This window comes from Schistocerca nitens, chromosome 2 (assembly GCF_023898315.1).
Source record: "Schistocerca nitens isolate TAMUIC-IGC-003100 chromosome 2, iqSchNite1.1, whole genome shotgun sequence".
Taxonomy (NCBI): domain Eukaryota; kingdom Metazoa; phylum Arthropoda; class Insecta; order Orthoptera; family Acrididae; genus Schistocerca; species Schistocerca nitens.
This window is the reverse complement of record NC_064615.1, coordinates 1,068,317,402-1,068,335,538: the sequence shown is the minus strand read 5'-3', so window position 1 is coordinate 1,068,335,538 and position 18,137 is coordinate 1,068,317,402. Positions and strand designations below refer to the sequence as shown.

The following is an 18,137-nucleotide window of genomic DNA, read 5'->3' as shown; positions in this document are numbered from 1 at the left end:
AGTACAAATCCTGGCACTTCTATGATTTTACATAAAGATTATCACGTGTTTATGGCGCGTGACTGCAAAGCTTAGCTCCAGATACTTAGTAGTAGATCTATCTCTTTGCATTGGCCTCCGTTACGCAACGGATTGAAGGTAGCAAATTCCTATCAACACCCTGCAACTCTACAAGTTCCCCATCACATTCTGGAATAATATTAAGTGATATCAACTAGGCTACAGGTCTTATAAAGAAGTAGGCGGGACATACGTCATTTTAACTGTCCAAGCTGTGGATTTATTCAGTCGGCCTGAAGGTTCGACTTTCCTCACTCAAGCATACAACACACTCGACTATAAACTAAGCTATATAATCATTATTTTTTCCTTGCTGTAGGCACTGAACTACTCGGCAATTATACTGTGCAACTTTCCTGACCCACATCTTTCCAAGCACATAAACTACCATAGATGACCACTTGCGAGCGTCTGCTTCCTTGGCCGGACCTCCGCTAACAAAGAGGTCGCATCGATCGATATCATCCAAATTTGTGGTATACGACACCAAACCAACACCGACAATGACAGTTCCGGTATACATGCCGACGTCGCAAGCTGAGGATGAAGAGACAGAGAAACTATACGAGGATATTGAAAGGGTAATGCAATACGCAAAGGGAGATGAAAATCTAATAGTCATGGAGACCTGGAATGCAGTTGTAGGGGATGGAGTAGAAGGAAAGGCTACAGGAAAATATGGATTTGGGACAAGGAGTGACAGAACAGAAAGACTAATTGAGTTCTGTAATAAATTTCAGCTAGTAATAACGAATACTCTGTTCAAGAATCGTAAGAGGAGGAGGTATACTTGGAAGAGGCCGGGTGATTCGGGAAGATTTCAGTTAGATTACATGATGGTCAGACAGAGATTCTGGATTGTAAGGCGTGCCCAGGAACAGATATAGACTCATATCACAATATAGTAGTGATGAAGAGCAGGCTGTAGCTTAAGACATTAGTCAGGAAGAATCACTACGCGGAGAAGTGGGATACGGAAGTACTAAGGAGTGACGCGATACGCTTGAAGTTCTCTAAAGCTGTAGGTACAGCAATAAAGTATATTACAGTAGGCAGTGCAGTTGAAGAGCAATGGACAACCCTAAAAAGGACAGCCACAGAAACTGGAAAGAAAAACATAGGTACAAAGAAGGTAACTGCAAAGAAACCGTGGGTGACAGAAGAAATACTTCAGCCGATCGATGAAAGACGGAAGTACAAAAATGTTCCGGGAAATTCAGGAATACAGAAATACAAGTCGCTGAGGAAGGAAATAAACTGGAAGTGCAAGGAAGCTAAAATGAAATGGCTGCATGAAAAATGTGCAGAAATGATAGTTGGAAGGACTGACTCAGCAAACAGGAAACTCAAAACAACCATCGCTAAAATTAAAAGCAAGGGTGGCAACATTAAGAGCGCAACCGGAATTCCATTGTTAAATGCAGAGGACAGAGCGGATAGGTGGAAAGAGTAGAGTGAAGGCCTCTATGAGGGGAAAATTTGTCTGATGTGTAGGACAAGAAACAGAAGTCGATTTAGAAGAGGTAGGGGATCCAGTATTTGAATCCGAATTTAAGAGAGCTTTGGAGGGTTTAAGATCAAATAACGCAGAAGGGATCGATAACATTCCATCAGAATTTCTAAAATCATTAGGGGAGGTGGCAACAAAACGACTATTCACGTTGGTGTGCAGGATGTATGAGTCTGGCAATACACCGTCTGTCTTTCGGGACATCATCCACACAATTCCGAAGACTACAAGAGCTCATAAGTGCGAGAATTATCGCACAATTAGCTTAACAGTTGATGCATCCAAGTTGCTGACAAGAATAGTATACAGAAGAATGGAAAAGAAAATTAAGGATGTGTTAGATGACGAACAGTTTGGCTTTAGGAAAGGTAAAAGCACCAGAGAGGCAATTCTGACGTTACGGTTGATAATGGAAGGATGACTAAAAAAAAATCAAGACACGTTCATAGGATTTGCCGATCCAGAAAATTCGATAAGGTAAGGAACGAGGAGGTTCTATGTAGAATCGGAGAGGAAAGGAATATGTGGGGAACACTGACAAGTATAAGGGACAGGATGATAGGGCATCTGTTAAGACATGAGGGACTGACTTCCAAGGTACTAGAGGGAGCTGTAGAGGGAAAAACTGCAGAGGAAGACAGAGATTGGAATACATCCAGCAAATGAGGACGTAGGTTGCAAGTGCTGCGCTGAGATGTAGGGGATTTGCATAGGAGGGAAATTCGTGGCGGGCCGCATCAAACCAGTCAGAAGACTTATGACTCCAAAAAAAAAAGAAAGAAAGAAAGACCGCAGGACTTGACCAGAAATGAAAGTGACAGAAGTGGGAGATGCGGATGGCCATGTATTTAGATAAAAATAGCATTTTTGACGTTCGTCGGCTGAAGAATTACCATATGCGTTAGCGTAGTTAGCGCTGGCACAGTGCTAATCCGGAGGTCGTGGGTTCGAATCTCTATGCGGTAATCAATTTATGTATAATTTTTATGCTTCTTAAACTGCAAATAAAGCGAAGTAATGTTGCATATATTGTATTTATTAATATTTTCGTATAAAGCAAGAAAGGGAAAGGCATAGAAAAATGTGGGATTGCAAATAAATTTCGTGGAAGGAAAGGAGTACATGAGAAATAAGATACTTTTATTATTTAGAGAACTTTACGTGTGAAATTAGATACTTCTATTATTTAGAGGGGAAGCAGTAATTTTTTCGGCGTCTTGCACAGGCTGTAGACGCCGCATTTTCCTGTAAATACATGGTTGTTTTAAAGTTTCTATACAAATACAAACTTGGCTTACACAAAAATAAAAGGCTCCCTCTCATTGCACATATTCGCATTAAACAGCGCGTACGCATCGTTCCGCTAAATATTGGCGTTAATAGCTTGTCATCAATGAAATGTGGTCAGATGTCTTCCCGGGATATAATTTCTTTTTCTCTCTCGAGGAGATAAGAGCAGTTTCGTAGCTTCTGATTGAATTCCTTAGCTTACGATAAAAATAAACACCGTAGGGTTGGACTAGCGGTGTGAGTTTGGAGCGAATCATTTTATTACTGCACAGTGGAAGTCCTTACTTATATTGAAAAATATCGCAGTATAATTGTGGATTTGTTACCCCTCCCCCTCCCTCCCTCGAGTCAATTAACAGAAGAAATTTGTTTTATTGCACACAGAATTTCGTTGCATCACATGGAATATATCTGGCATTACCTTGGTTTATTTGCAGTGTGAAGGTGGTTAATTAGATTGTCTTGTATGATAATGTACAGTTGTAATTACTGGTATTTTGCCTGTGTGGTATTGTGAAGTTGAACTCGTGATGAAAGAAACAGTTAAGCTCGTATTTGTTGTTTGTAAGTAATATTGTAATTCTTGAAAAGTGATGAACAGTGCAAAAGTCAACCAGAAATGCAACATTAAATTGTATATTAAACGCTCGTGGCGAGCGTACAGCCAGTTCTATCAAATTTAAGAGAACTGTCCTGTTAGCAATAATAGAAGCAATCTGACTGCGAGAAGACTCTGAAATATAAGTAACTCCCAAAAATGCCCTACCTGAAAAGTATGTCACTGTTGAAATGTTAATTCATCACACGTAATTTATAAATGGCCTACATGTTTGCACATGCTATCTCTAAACTACTGCAGTCGCTGCTGCCATAAAAATTCAAACTACTAGCAACACGATGTGCAATGCTTTAAACTATAGAGGCATCCACAAAAATTCTATGCTAATAAATCTCATTACTGCAAAGCTCTTTGTCAAACTTCTGTTACTCAGAATCTTGGGAAAGCAAAATTATATATGTGAAATTTGATATAAAGAGACAAATGTTGACTGATGGAAAAATAGAAACCAGAGCTTAGTAAAAACACTAAGACAAAATATTTTAACACTTGAAATATTAAAAATTCACTTTACATTAATAGTGGAAAACCTGAACAAATTCTCTTTACCTTCTCAGAAACAAGTATCCTATCCCTCTTTGAAGAAAAATCAGTCAATCACACATTGTTACATTGTCTTAACGATCTCCAATTCTAAATCTCTGACCAAATCAATTACTACGCTCGGATGTCTCGGCAAATGCGGAATTACAATATCTTTTGACGTTAAATGAATTTACAAGTTGTCTCCTCATAAATGAAAAATAATATAAGAGAACTATTGCCAGCACACAGCACAGCCTAAACACATTATACTCCATCACAACTCGATTCCTCCTCTCTCTCTCCAAGACTACACTCCACTCACAAACTCACAAGCAAAGATCCTACTCCAAGTGCCTCGCAGCGCAACCTCTTTGCCAGAGATGTTGCCTAGTATTACTCAAATGCTACTAAAGCCTTACTTTTCCGCGTGATATCCAATTTTTTGCATAAAACAAAACCCTTACAAGCATAGGTAACGCAAATAGTGAAAATAAAAAGAAATTGTTTTCACATAGGAACTCGGTCGACCAATCCTCGGATGACCGTTCTGTACTCTGTATTCTTTCCGATGCGCCAACTGATGCGTGTAAACTGTAACGTCCCTTTAGAAAAATTATAAATGACTGTGCTGATAAACCTCTTACGTTATTTGATTTTCAAACAGCTGAGCAAAACTGAACGTACTCAGACATTTCTCTCTTTACTTATTCTGATCATCACTAAACTGACACACAATATTTTTTTTTAGTGCAAAGCAATCTGAATTTCAATAATCCCTACAAAAGAATGGTCCTGGCTAACAATAACCTATACCTTTCATGAATCACTTACCTCACAAAAATCTTCGTTACTCGAACTACTGCAATACAGCGAGCACCAATATTGCCAGGTAAATGAAAGATTCTAACTACTGAAGGCACTAACTATTGATAGGCATAGTTAGCAAATGAAAGATTTTGATAGAGAACAAACAATGTATTTACCTTAATAGTGTTCAAAAGTCATAATATATATATATATATATATATATATATATATATATATATATATATATATATATATATATATATCAGTTCATGACATCCAGTCTTACATATTTCCTTTTTCTGACGGACACACGTCCAGATCGTCCGCTCTCTAAACTCTGCCATCTCTCTCCCCACATCCACCACTGCTGGCGGCTCACCTTCAACTGCACAACGCTACGCGCTGTTCTAATCCAACTGCCCAACACTATAATAGCGAATATTCCGACAATGAGTCCAACCAGCCACATACCGCACACAGCACGGTCAGTGATTTTCACACAGAGCGCTACGTGGCGTTACCAACATAAAAACTTAAACAGCCTACTTATAAAACTACGCTACCAATAGTGACACAGGTCCCGTGCCACAAAAGCTATTTTTTCACGGCGCTTGGCTAACCGGCGCTCTCATTTCTGTCACTGTTATTTCTGGCCAAGCCCTGCATGTACTGTAAATTTGGACTAAATCGGTGATGACGAGCAGGCGGTATCCCCTTGTAAGTGAAAGAGCTTGTGGTGCTCTCAACGTCTCCTCGCAATTCTACAAGGTAATTTTTGTTCTTTCAAGTGCGTTCTCCTGAGATTCGGCACTATGTCTCCTCGCTTGTGATTGCCCGTTCTAATCTGTGTAAGACATGAAAACCTGCGTAGCTAATGACGACAAATCTCGCTCATTCCAAAGTCCTAAACAAAAATATAAACAATAACTGGCATCAGTTCTCACTCTGTCTCATATGTAGGAGAGGTGTTGAGTACGTGATGCAACACTTTTTTCCTGAAAACACTTTGATTGTATTCAGGATTCCAATACACTCTTTTATTCCCCACTCTTTGGGCTACAGAACCCTATTTTTCATCATAATCTCCTTTCAGTGCAACGGCCTTACGCCTCCTAACTGGGGAGCCTGTACGCCCACATGGTACCACTCTACTGGTCGACATCAGAACCAACGTCTTGCTGCACCAATCGTCTCCCCCTCATCCACGTTCTGCTTCCCACAGAACTCACCCTTCATTGGGCCAAACAGCTGGAAGTCGCGAGGTGCGAGATTCGGGCTGTAGGCGGATGAGGAAGAACAGTCCAATGGAGTTTTGTGAACTCCTCTCGGGTGCGCAGACTTCTGTGAAGCTTTGCGTTGTGGTGACAAACACTCTGAAGTCGTTTCTTCAGTTTCGTGAGGGTAGTACAAAACACTTCGGGTTTGATCGTCGCACCATTAAGGACGACATCACCGGAATAACTCCTTCAGAGTTACTGAAGACCGTCACCAGCTGAGTGTGCGGCTTTGAACCTTTTCTTCGAAGGAGAGGTGGTGTGGCGCCACTCCTTGGATTGCAGTTTTGTTTCCGGTTCGAAATAATGATGAAAGACACCTCGCCCAACGACTCACCGTGCTTTTGTTCTCTGCCAGGTCCCCGTAGGCGTCTATGACAATCTACCGATGCTCTGGTTTTCAGCCAAAATAAACTCAATGACATCTCTCTACATGAATCGCATCTCCGGTATAGATGGCATTCTGAAGGCTGCATACAGTGCTGTCACCTATCGGCACTTCCTGAAACCATAGATGCTGAAGCAGAAATATTCCAGGACGTTTCACAACAAATTCCGCATTGTTTCAAATGAAATAAGCCCATAAATAATGTTCTGCATTACTTATTGAACACCCCTCGTACGCCCAACATTAGGAATTAATACTCCAATAACCTCACAAACATCCGTTGAATACACGGTCCAGACGCCCATGCGACTTGGACACTAAAACGATTTCACTTCTTCTCTCATACAACGACGACATAATTCAACTCACTCTGCCATCCGGGGATGTCATAAGCCAAAGAATTCAGGACCGTTGCTCTACTGCAAGAGGAAAACCTCCTCTCGTCCATAACGATCGGAGTGCAACACACTACTCCAGACCCTCGCTCCTGTTCTGAAGTCCGTCAACAAATAGATACCAAATTGGCGTCAAAACTGCCACAACAAACATCGCATGGACTCTTCTTCACCTACCATCCATCGATAAATTGATAGGAGAAAGCACTGCTTCCTGAGCCATTATAGACTTCCAAATTACTTGACACAGTGTGCGCAAAAATTAACTAGAGAAACACTACACAAAATAATTGGACACGGAATATGGGAAAAACACAACATAGCCCACGTCATTTAGCACAAGATAAACACAGAAGAAAGATTTACCATTCCATTAGTCATCAGGTCACATACTGTAATAAACCTAATGCCCATATCTCTTTTCTTAATGTACGGAACAGCAGTTTAAAATACTTAAGTTTGGGCCATAGTTACATAAAAAATTTTTTTACTCGAGTCGTCCCACACTCTCAGAACCTTCTACTATATAAAAGATTTACTGTTGCTTCTCCAGGAATATGCAACAAAAATCGATCATATACCAACCCTGCATTCAACACAACTCAGAATTCCCTTTATGGACATCTTACTTCACTATGCAGACATAAACTATAACTAAACAGGGTAGTATTAGAAATAGGTTACCAGGAACGGAGAGTAAAAAGTAAAAATAGCTCAAAATCATGTTCATGATAACAAAAAAATTACACAACACTCAGCAAAAAATGATTTCACCTATGGTAACATACAAGAAAATTTCACCCTCGACTATTAATCAGTTAATATGTACACACATGAATTCATACATCTTATCTACAACTTCGGTCGCCAGTTCAAACTTGTAGGCTTACTCATTACTTCTACAAGCAGCCAGACATTTTACCCACTAGATTGAAGTACTGATCCATCGGCTCGCAACCTCACTAAAAACATCTACCACATTATTAAGCATTAAGACATATCTATCGAATAACACATAATTTCCTTATCCCATCACACCTGGAAGATTAGAGGAAATACGGTACCGCTGAAGACATTTAAAAAATTCCTTTATTACCTTACTGCTGAAAAACGACGGTAGCCGGCCTCAAATTTGATTCGCCGAGGAAAAGAAAAAAAAGGAGCCATGAAAATGAAACTCATTTACTTTCAGAGGTTCCATACAAAAAGAAAAGTCATCTTACTCGATCCACCACACTCCAATCAGTTGTCTCCCAGTTACCTCTTTTAATTATTTCTGTGGCGGCTATCCAGTGTCTGTTATAAGAAATATTAACAACATACCTTGCCCTCTTATAGCCTCACAAATTCCCAACGTCGCACATAACCTCACTCGCAACGCACCCAGACACGATGAAGTAGGCTGCTTCCACCAATAACTCAACACTGCTTACTTCCTCTTAATAATCAATTACGTATCATCAACTTTCTGAGGGAATTAATCCATAAATCCTCCCTACAAAACCTCTCCAGCATTTCTCCACTATAAAGGCTGCAGTGCGTTCAGCACTAGCTAAAAAGAAAAATTTCACACAAACCTGTGTAAAAAATCTCTGTATAAACTTCAGCACGCGTTAATCTGTCTCATTTTACTAACCACCTTAAGTCATTGACCATAAGAAAAACACGTCTTCCTGCATTAATCTCCGTTTGTGGTGAAAACTACTGAGCGCCGTTAAACTTAATACAAACCTTAATACAGCATGAACCCAATTAATCAATCTAAAAATTTGCTTCAATTGGTCACTTAAGCAACTCTGAAAGCAGGGTGTTTCTGAACTGATGGTCAATAATTCACACATGAAATGTACGGACCAAAAGTAGCTAAAAAGCTCCAATAAACATGGGTCCACAAATCAATCATTGTCGAGATACAATACATTTTCTGTCGCTGTTCATCAGTGTCTAGGAACACGTGGCATCTCTAAACATTAAAGTAGGTGTTGGAAATGTTGTTCTTGCGTCTGAATGCAACACTAAACTCGTCTCTGAAATGAGTTGCAAATTTATAGTGTTGGGCAGTTGGATTAGAACAGCGCGTAGCGTTGTGCAGTTGAAGGTGAGCCGCCAGCAGTGGTGGATGTGGGGAGAGAGATGGCAGAGTTTAGAGAGCGGACGATCTGGACGTGTGTCCGTCAGAAAAAGGAAATATGTAAGACTGGATGTCATGAACTGATATATATACAGTATATTATGACTTTTGAACACTATAAGCCGGCCAAAGTGGCCGTGCGGTTAAAGGCGCTGCAGTCTGGAACCGCAAGACCGCTACGGTCGCAGGTTCGAATCCTGCCTCGGGCATGAATGTTTGTGATGTCCTGAGGTTAGTTAGGTTTAACTAGTTCTAAGTTCTAGGGGACTAATGACCTCAGCAGTTGAGTCCCATAGTGCTCAGAGCCATTTTTGAACACTATTAAGGTAAATACATTGTTTGTTTCCTATCAAAATCTTTCATTTGCTAACTATGCCTATCAGTAGTTAGTGCCTTCAGTAGCTAGAATCTTTTATTTAGCTGGCAGTATTGGCGCTCGCTGTACTGCAGTAGTTCAAGCAACGAAGATTTTTGTGAGGTGAGTGATTCATGAAAGGTATAGGTTATTGTTAGTCAGGGCCATTCTTTTGTAGGGATTGTTGAAAGTTAGATTGCGTTGCGCTAAAAATATTGTGTGTCAGTTTCAAAAATGGTTCAAATGGCTCTGAGCACTATGGGACTTAACTGCTACAGTCATCAGTCCCCTAGAACTTAGAACTACTTAAACCTAACTAACCTAAGGACAGCAGACAACACCCAGCCATCACAAGGCAGAGAAAATCCCTGACCCCGCCGGGAATCGAACCCGGGAACCCGGGCGTGGGAAGCGAGAACGCTACCGCACGACCACGAGATGCGGGCTGTGTGTCAGTTTAGTGTTGATCAGAATAAGTAAAGAGAGAAATGTCTGAGTACGTTCAGTTTTGCTCAGCTGTTTGAAAATCAAATAACGCAAGAGGTTAACCAGCATAAGAGGTTAACCAGCACAGTAATTCATAAATTTTTCTAAGGGGATGTTTCATAACTAGAAGGCTGCTTCAATTGGCAATCCTCAAGAGAGTTAACCTCGGTAGCGTAGACCAGTCTTTCGACATGACCCCACCCACAGAAATCCATGGGATTCAAATTCGGAGACCTTGGAGACCATGGCACAGGCAATCCTCTACCTGTCCAATGCCAAAGACTCGACCGAGTTGCAAGCCGGCGCACTCGTAAATGAAAATGTGCTGGAGACCCGTCATACATGAAGTACACGTTCAGGCGTTGGTTAGGTTGGACATCATCATCTACATCTAAAAGTACAGTCCGCAGAAACCGCATGTACTGCTGTCCGGTTAGTCTCTGTGGTAGGAAGTGTGGTCCAGCTATGCTGTCTCTGAGCAGTCCTGTCCAGAGGTTCAATGAATAACGCAGCTGATGTCGTGATACGTGTGTTGCATTAGAACTGACGTCGGCTCAAATGTGACAGTTATGGCATTTAAAAATACCGTCACAGGTAAATCCAGCCTCATCCGTAAACAGAATACTGTTTACAAACGGGGGATTTAGGCTACACCGTTGTTGTGCCTTTGGTAGAAATTCTCTCTAGGAGGGAAGTCCGCACTGTTGAGGGCTTGCACTCTCTGGAGATGATATGGATAGAGTACTTTCTTTCGTTACCGCTTTTATCCCGCATTGTGCGTAGGGTCGGTACGGCTAAGTACGGATTTGGCATGGTTAATTGTAAAGGGTGCCCGGATGCCCTTCCTGCCGCCACCCCATACCCCCAGAGACGGAATTAGTGTACCCCAGCTGTCTGCGTCTAGAGTAAATCGTAAAATAGAGTGAATGTGTTTCAAATGCGAGTCGTGGAACTGTGGAGGGACGTGGGGACCAGTCCGGTATTCACCTAGTAGGATGTGGAAAACCGCCTAAAAACCACATCCAGGCTGGCCGGCAAACCGGCCGTCGTCGTTAATCCGCCGGGTGGATTCGACCCGTGGCCAGCGCCCCTACCTGAGTCCAGGAAGCAGCGCGTTAGCGCTCTTTTCTTTTTTTTTTAATGTTTCACGTGATTTTACTGCTGTACATATGTAATATACAGAACATACCATTTATGCAATAAATATATTGTTACAGTAAATCAAATTCTTTTTAATACAAAGTCGTAGCAAAACTTCATGCATTGTTAGTTTCTGTTTTCTTTGGCCTCACTTTTTCCACTTCCTTTTCTAATTGTGCACATGCTTGTTCTATTTCATAGTTTTTACTCACAAGGCCTACCCACTGTGCTTCAAGCTGCCTCAGTTTTTCACCACCTTGAGTTTGCATGTTTTTTCGCTGCCAGTTAATCTCTTGAATTTGCTTCCTCATGCTCTGCAATTGTTTCTGCGCCTGTGTAACTAACTGAACCAAAGTCTCCAAATAGGCCTTCCAAGCTTCACAACCATATTCCACCATCAGTTCCAAATTACAAATTCTTGTTGCTTGGTGCTCTAACTGTGCCATGGAATTTTCAACACACTCTGTCCATGCAGCTATATCAGTCATCTTACCAGCAGGAGGTGGTGGAAGTTCGTAACGCTTCATACTCAAAACATCCATTGGAAGGCGTTGCTGCATCCTCTCAAATTCATTTCGCATTATTTCTGTCTCAAAAGCTGTCAAATTCAACGGCGGTAGATGTTCTAAATAATTTTTCGTAGGTCTATAACGCCTTGTTTCTTCTTCAACCATGGCCAGAGCAGCTTCTCGCACCCCAGGTTCATCGTAACCTTGGTCAATGTATGGTAATGCATCCACAACAACTTCACCAGCCATCGTTTTCAATTCGCAACGTCATACACAGTGCAATATCGAAAACCACTCAGAGACGCAAATACTTGGTTTTACTTACAAACCATTGATTGAACTTACCTAAATCCCTACAATCCCATTTGTTCTTTAGCAACTCAGCAAAGACAAAAAACAAAGCACGAAGTTACTACACTATGCTCAGGCTTTATACAGGTCGATTCACAGAACGGAAGGTCAAAACGTTCTACAAATGCATTTCAAGCATGGAGAGAAGCCTCCATGATTTCAAGTGGCGATTTTCATATAGGCCGCCTACGGAACACAACCGGACGGCAACGTAATTTGTCTCGTTAGCGGTGTGGTGGGGAGAGAGAGAGGGGGGGGGGGAGTGCGTTAGGAGGAGAGGGAGTTTCGACTTTACTTTGACGATGGTCAATGTTTTGAGAGGGATGGAGAAGGAGTACAGGGTCGTCACCCGCTAACGTGGAAATCCAACCCTTTACGTCACGCACAGTCACGTTTTGTAGCGGATTTCTTGTTGTTGATCCTCCCTTAGGCTGACTCACACTAGACGTCAGTGGAACTAAAGGTGTTGTCAACGTCAAATATTGGTAGAGTTTTTTGCGCTCTCGGCTGTCCTGGCGGGCATGTGGATAGAGTACTTCCCGATGTAAAAATCGCTACACACTGCTGTGACTCAGGACACGTTCTTGGGTAGCAATCCTCCTTGTTGAAGTACTCGTACGTTCGTGTACAGTGTGTAGCACCCTTCCCTCAACATCGGGTGTTATGGATCTGGGTCGACACGGTGTGCGAAGCTCCCGGTTTCCCTAAGGCGCTGATGTAACCGACTAAATATACACCTGTCGGGCTGCCTGCGGAGACGAAAAGATTCTTCATACAATCGTGCAGCCTCAAAGGCACTGCCATTCCCTTTGCCGTACATGAAGTGCATGTCAGTGTACTTTTCATTGGTGTAACCTCTGTCCATGGTGCATTCACGTTCGTAACTGACTGTGAGGAGGTACGGCACAGTGCACGGAGGGAAAGGGTAAGCAATTACGCGTACGTAAACAAACAGATAATCGAGCCCAAACCTTGAGATACCAACGTAAATACCGCGGTATCCAGGGGCGTTTACAGTTGCTTCCCAATTCGAATTAATGCGAAACCTCGGCAACAGTCGATTTCCATCGAATTAATGCGAAACCCCGGCAACGGTTGATTTGCGTCGAATTAATGCGAAACCTCGGCAACGGTTGATTTGCATCGAATTAATGCGAAACCTCGGCAACGGTTGATTTTCGGACGCACGTCTATTGGAGCTTTTTAGTTACTTTTGGCCTGTACTTTCCATGTGTGAACTATTGGTCATCACTTCTGAAACACCCTGTATAGCCACGACACAGATACCTCCTCCTTCTCAAAACGGTCTTATAGTATTGCCACAGCCTGGAACAAACAATTCACCGGCCGGCCGAAGTGGCCGTGCGGTTAAAAAGGCGCTGCAGTCTGGAACCGCAAGACCGCTACGGTCGCAGGTTCGAATCCTGCCTCGGGCATGGATGTTTGTGATGTCCTTAGGTTAGTTCGGTTTAACTAGTTCTAAGTTCTAGGGGACTAATGACCTCAGCAGTTGAGTCCCATAGTGCTCAGAGCCATTTTTGAACACTATTAAGGTAAATACATTGTTTGTTTCCTATCAAAATCTTTCATTTGCTAACTATGCCTATCAGTAGTTAGTGCCTTCAGTAGCTAGAATCTTTTATTTAGCTGGCAGTATTGGCGCTCGCTGTACTGCAGTAGTTCAAGCAACGAAGATTTTTGTGAGGTGAGTGATTCATGAAAGGTATAGGTTATTGTTAGTCAGGGCCATTCTTTTGTAGGGATTGTTGAAAGTTAGATTGCGTTGCGCTAAAAATATTGTGTGTCAGTTTCAAAAATGGTTCAAATGGCTCTGAGCACTATGGGACTTAACTGCTACAGTCATCAGTCCCCTAGAACTTAGAACTACTTAAACCTAACTAACCTAAGGACAGCAGACAACACCCAGCCATCACGAGGCAGAGAAAATCCCTGACCCCGCCGGGAATCGAACCCGGGAACCCGGGCGTGGGAAGCGAGAACGCTACCGCACGACCACGAGATGCGGGCTGTGTGTCAGTTTAGTGTTGATCAGAATAAGTAAAGAGAGAAATGTCTGAGTACGTTCAGTTTTGCTCAGCTGTTTGAAAATCAAATAACGCAAGAGGTTAACCAGCATAAGAGGTTAACCAGCACAGTAATTCATAAATTTTTCTAAGGGGATGTTTCATAACTAGAAGGCTGCTTCAATTGGCAATCCTCAAGAGAGTTGACCTCGGTAGCGTAGACCAGTCTTTCGACATGACCCCACCCACAGAAATCCATGGGATTCAAATTCGGAGACCTTGGAGACCATGGCACAGGCAATCCTCTACCTGTCCAATGCCAAAGACTCGACCGAGTTGCAAGCCGGCGCACTCGTAAATGAAAATGTGCTGGAGACCCGTCATACATGAAGTACACGTTCAGGCGTTGGTTAGGTTGGACATCATCATCTACATCTAAAAGTACAGTCCGCAGAAACCGCATGTACTGCTGTCCGGTTAGTCTCTGTGGTAGGAAGTGTGGTCCAGCTATGCTGTCTCTGAGCAGTCCTGTCCAGAGGTTCAATGAATAACGCAGCTGATGTCGTGATACGTGTGTTGCATTAGAACTGACGTCGGCTCAAATGTGACAGTTATGGCATTTAAAAATACCGTCACAGGTAAATCCAGCCTCATCCGTAAACAGAATACTGTTTACAAACAGGGGATTTAGGCTACACCGTTGTTGTGCCTTTGGTAGAAATTCTCTCTAGGAGGGAAGTCCGCACTGTTGAGGGCTTGCACTCTCTGGAGATGATATGGATAGAGTACTTTCTTTCGTTACCGCTTTTATCCCGCATTGTGCGTAGGGTCGGTACGGCTAAGTACGGATTTGGCATGGTTAATTGTAAAGGGTGCCCGGATGCCCTTCCTGCCGCCACCCCATACCCCCAGAGACGGAATTAGTGTACCCCAGCTGTCTGCGTCTAGAGTAAATCGTAAAATAGAGTGAATGTGTTTCAAATGCGAGTCGTGGAACTGTGGAGGGACGTGGGGACCAGTCCGGTATTCACCTAGTAGGATGTGGAAAACCGCCTAAAAACCACATCCAGGCTGGCCGGCAAACCGGCCGTCGTCGTTAATCCGCCGGGTGGATTCGACCCGTGGCCAGCGCCCCTACCTGAGTCCAGGAAGCAGCGCGTTAGCGCTCTTTTCTTTTTTTTTTAATGTTTCACGTGATTTTACTGCTGTACATATGTAATATACAGAACATACCATTTATGCAATAAATATATTGTTACAGTAAATCAAATTCTTTTTAATACAAAGTCGTAGCAAAACTTCATGCATTGTTAGTTTCTGTTTTCTTTGGCCTCACTTTTTCCACTTCCTTTTCTAATTGTGCACATGCTTGTTCTATTTCATAGTTTTTACTCACAAGGCCTACCCACTGTGCTTCAAGCTGCCTCAGTTTTTCACCACCTTGAGTTTGCATGTTTTTTCGCTGCCAGTTAATCTCTTGAATTTGCTTCCTCATGCTCTGCAATTGTTTCTGCGCCTGTGTAACTAACTGAACCAAAGTCTCCAAATAGGCCTTCCAAGCTTCACAACCATATTCCACCATCAGTTCCAAATTACAAATTCTTGTTGCTTGGTGCTCTAACTGTGCCATGGAATTTTCAACACACTCTGTCCATGCAGCTATATCAGTCATCTTACCAGCAGGAGGTGGTGGAAGTTCGTAACGCTTCATACTCAAAACATCCATTGGAAGGCGTTGCTGCATCCTCTCAAATTCATTTCGCATTATTTCTGTCTCAAAAGCTGTCAAATTCAACGGCGGTAGATGTTCTAAATAATTTTTCGTAGGTCTATAACGCCTTGTTTCTTCTTCAACCATGGCCAGAGCAGCTTCTCGCACCCCAGGTTCATCGTAACCTTGGTCAATGTATGGTAATGCATCCACAACAACTTCACCAGCCATCGTTTTCAATTCGCAACGTCATACACAGTGCAATATCGAAAACCACTCAGAGACGCAAATACTTGGTTTTACTTACAAACCATTGATTGAACTTACCTAAATCCCTACAATCCCATTTGTTCTTTAGCAACTCAGCAAAGACAAAAAACAAAGCACGAAGTTACTACACTATGCTCAGGCTTTATACAGGTCGATTCACAGAACGGAAGGTCAAAACGTTCTACAAATGCATTTCAAGCATGGAGAGAAGCCTCCATGATTTCAAGTGGCGATTTTCATATAGGCCGCCTACGGAACACAACCGGACGGCAACGTAATTTGTCTCGTTAGCGGTGTGGTGGGGAGAGAGAGAGAGGGGGGGGAGTGCGTTAGGAGGAGAGGGAGTTTCGACTTTACTTTGACGATGGTCAATGTTTTGAGAGGGATGGAGAAGGAGTACAGGGTCGTCACCCGCTAACGTGGAAATCCAACCCTTTACGTCACGCACAGTCACGTTTTGTAGCGGATTTCTTGTTGTTGATCCTCCCTTAGGCTGACTCACACTAGACGTCAGTGGAACTAAAGGTGTTGTCAACGTCAAATATTGGTAGAGTTTTTTGCGCTCTCGGCTGTCCTGGCGGGCATGTGGATAGAGTACTTCCCGATGTAAAAATCGCTACACACTGCTGTGACTCAGGACACGTTCTTGGGTAGCAATCCTCCTTGTTGAAGTACTCGTACGTTCGTGTACAGTGTGTAGCACCCTTCCCTCAACATCGGGTGTTATGGATCTGGGTCGACACGGTGTGCGAAGCTCCCGGTTTCCCTAAGGCGCTGATGTAACCGACTAAATATACACCTGTCGGGCTGCCTGCGGAGACGAAAAGATTCTTCATACAATCGTGCAGCCTCAAAGGCACTGCCATTCCCTTTGCCGTACATGAAGTGCATGTCAGTGTACTTTTCATTGGTGTAACCTCTGTCCATGGTGCATTCACGTTCGTAACTGACTGTGAGGAGGTACGGCACAGTGCACGGAGGGAAAGGGTAAGCAATTACGCGTACGTAAACAAACAGATAATCGAGCCCAAACCTTGAGATACCAACGTAAATACCGCGGTATCCAGGGGCGTTTACAGTTGCTTCCCAATTCGAATTAATGCGAAACCTCGGCAACAGTCGATTTCCATCGAATTAATGCGAAACCCCGGCAACGGTTGATTTGCGTCGAATTAATGCGAAACCTCGGCAACGGTTGATTTGCGTCGAATTAATGCGAAACCTCGGCAACGGTTGATTTTCGGACGCACGTCTATTGGAGCTTTTTAGTTACTTTTGGCCTGTACTTTCCATGTGTGAACTATTGGTCATCACTTCTGAAACACCCTGTATAGCCACGACACAGATACCTCCTCCTTCTCAAAACGGTCTTATAGTATTGCCACAGCCTGGAACAAACAATTCACCGGCCGGCCGAAGTGGCCGTGCGGTTAAAAAGGCGCTGCAGTCTGGAACCGCAAGACCGCTACGGTCGCAGGTTCGAATCCTGCCTCGGGCATGGATGTTTGTGATGTCCTTAGGTTAGTTCGGTTTAACTAGTTCTAAGTTCTAGGGGACTAATGACCTCAGCAGTTGAGTCCCATAGTGCACAGAGCCATTTGAAACAATTCACCCATTCTTTTCCTTTGCAACTCTTCCCTACTCATGCTATGTAGCTTCAAAATTTTACGTACGTTACAGCAGACATCTACTACCCCGATAATAAACTAACTACAATACCCCTTACATCTAGCAAACAGACAGTAATGGACAAACAGTTATCATTAAACTAAGTACAACAACTCGCCAGGAGTCTCTGAGACCTGATCATTAGTTGTGCTCGAGCCTCACCTGCTCCCAACTGAGTCCATTGCACACTTCGATGAACAACTGTTCAGGCCCTTCTACACCAAAAGTCACCTCCTCTCGGCACAAAGAATTTCTTTTGCCACTATGGTTCACTCCGAAACTTATTCTCACACCCCATATCCTTACTAGATACTACATATCGCACCAAGAGTTCATACCACTCTGTTTGATACTTTTCCTACTTAATGTTGCCCTTCCTGCCGATCACTGTGGATCTGCCGAGTGGAAACAAAACTTTCTTACTCGTCACCACTGACTCTCCCTTGTTGGCGATGTCTTCCCAGTCGCCTCGGAAACATGAATCGTTACCAGAAACTTATTCTTATCGATTTTGTGCGTCTTTTCAGCATGGTCGGAAGGACTCGCTGCTACCATAACCTTCATTGTGTAGGGGGCTAGAATGCGACTGTGATCAGTATCAACAATTATGTCACCACTGACCTT

The 18,137-nt window shown here is 43.0% G+C and overlaps 2 protein-coding genes across 3 annotated transcripts in view; one reads left to right on the top strand and one right to left on the bottom strand.

Moving 5' to 3' along the window:
- LOC126237454 (dehydrogenase/reductase SDR family member 11-like) overlaps positions 1 to 18,137 on the top strand; it is a 421,354-nt gene that overhangs the window by 392,956 nt on the left and 10,261 nt on the right. The gene's annotated exons all lie outside the window — the stretch shown is intronic.
- On the bottom strand, positions 11,095 to 11,894 carry LOC126237461 (pre-mRNA-splicing factor SPF27-like). Its single transcript, XM_049947599.1, has one exon. It carries the CDS (start codon positions 11,736 to 11,738, stop codon positions 11,097 to 11,099), a length of 642 nt encoding a protein of 213 aa, XP_049803556.1. The 5' UTR covers positions 11,739 to 11,894; the 3' UTR covers positions 11,095 to 11,096.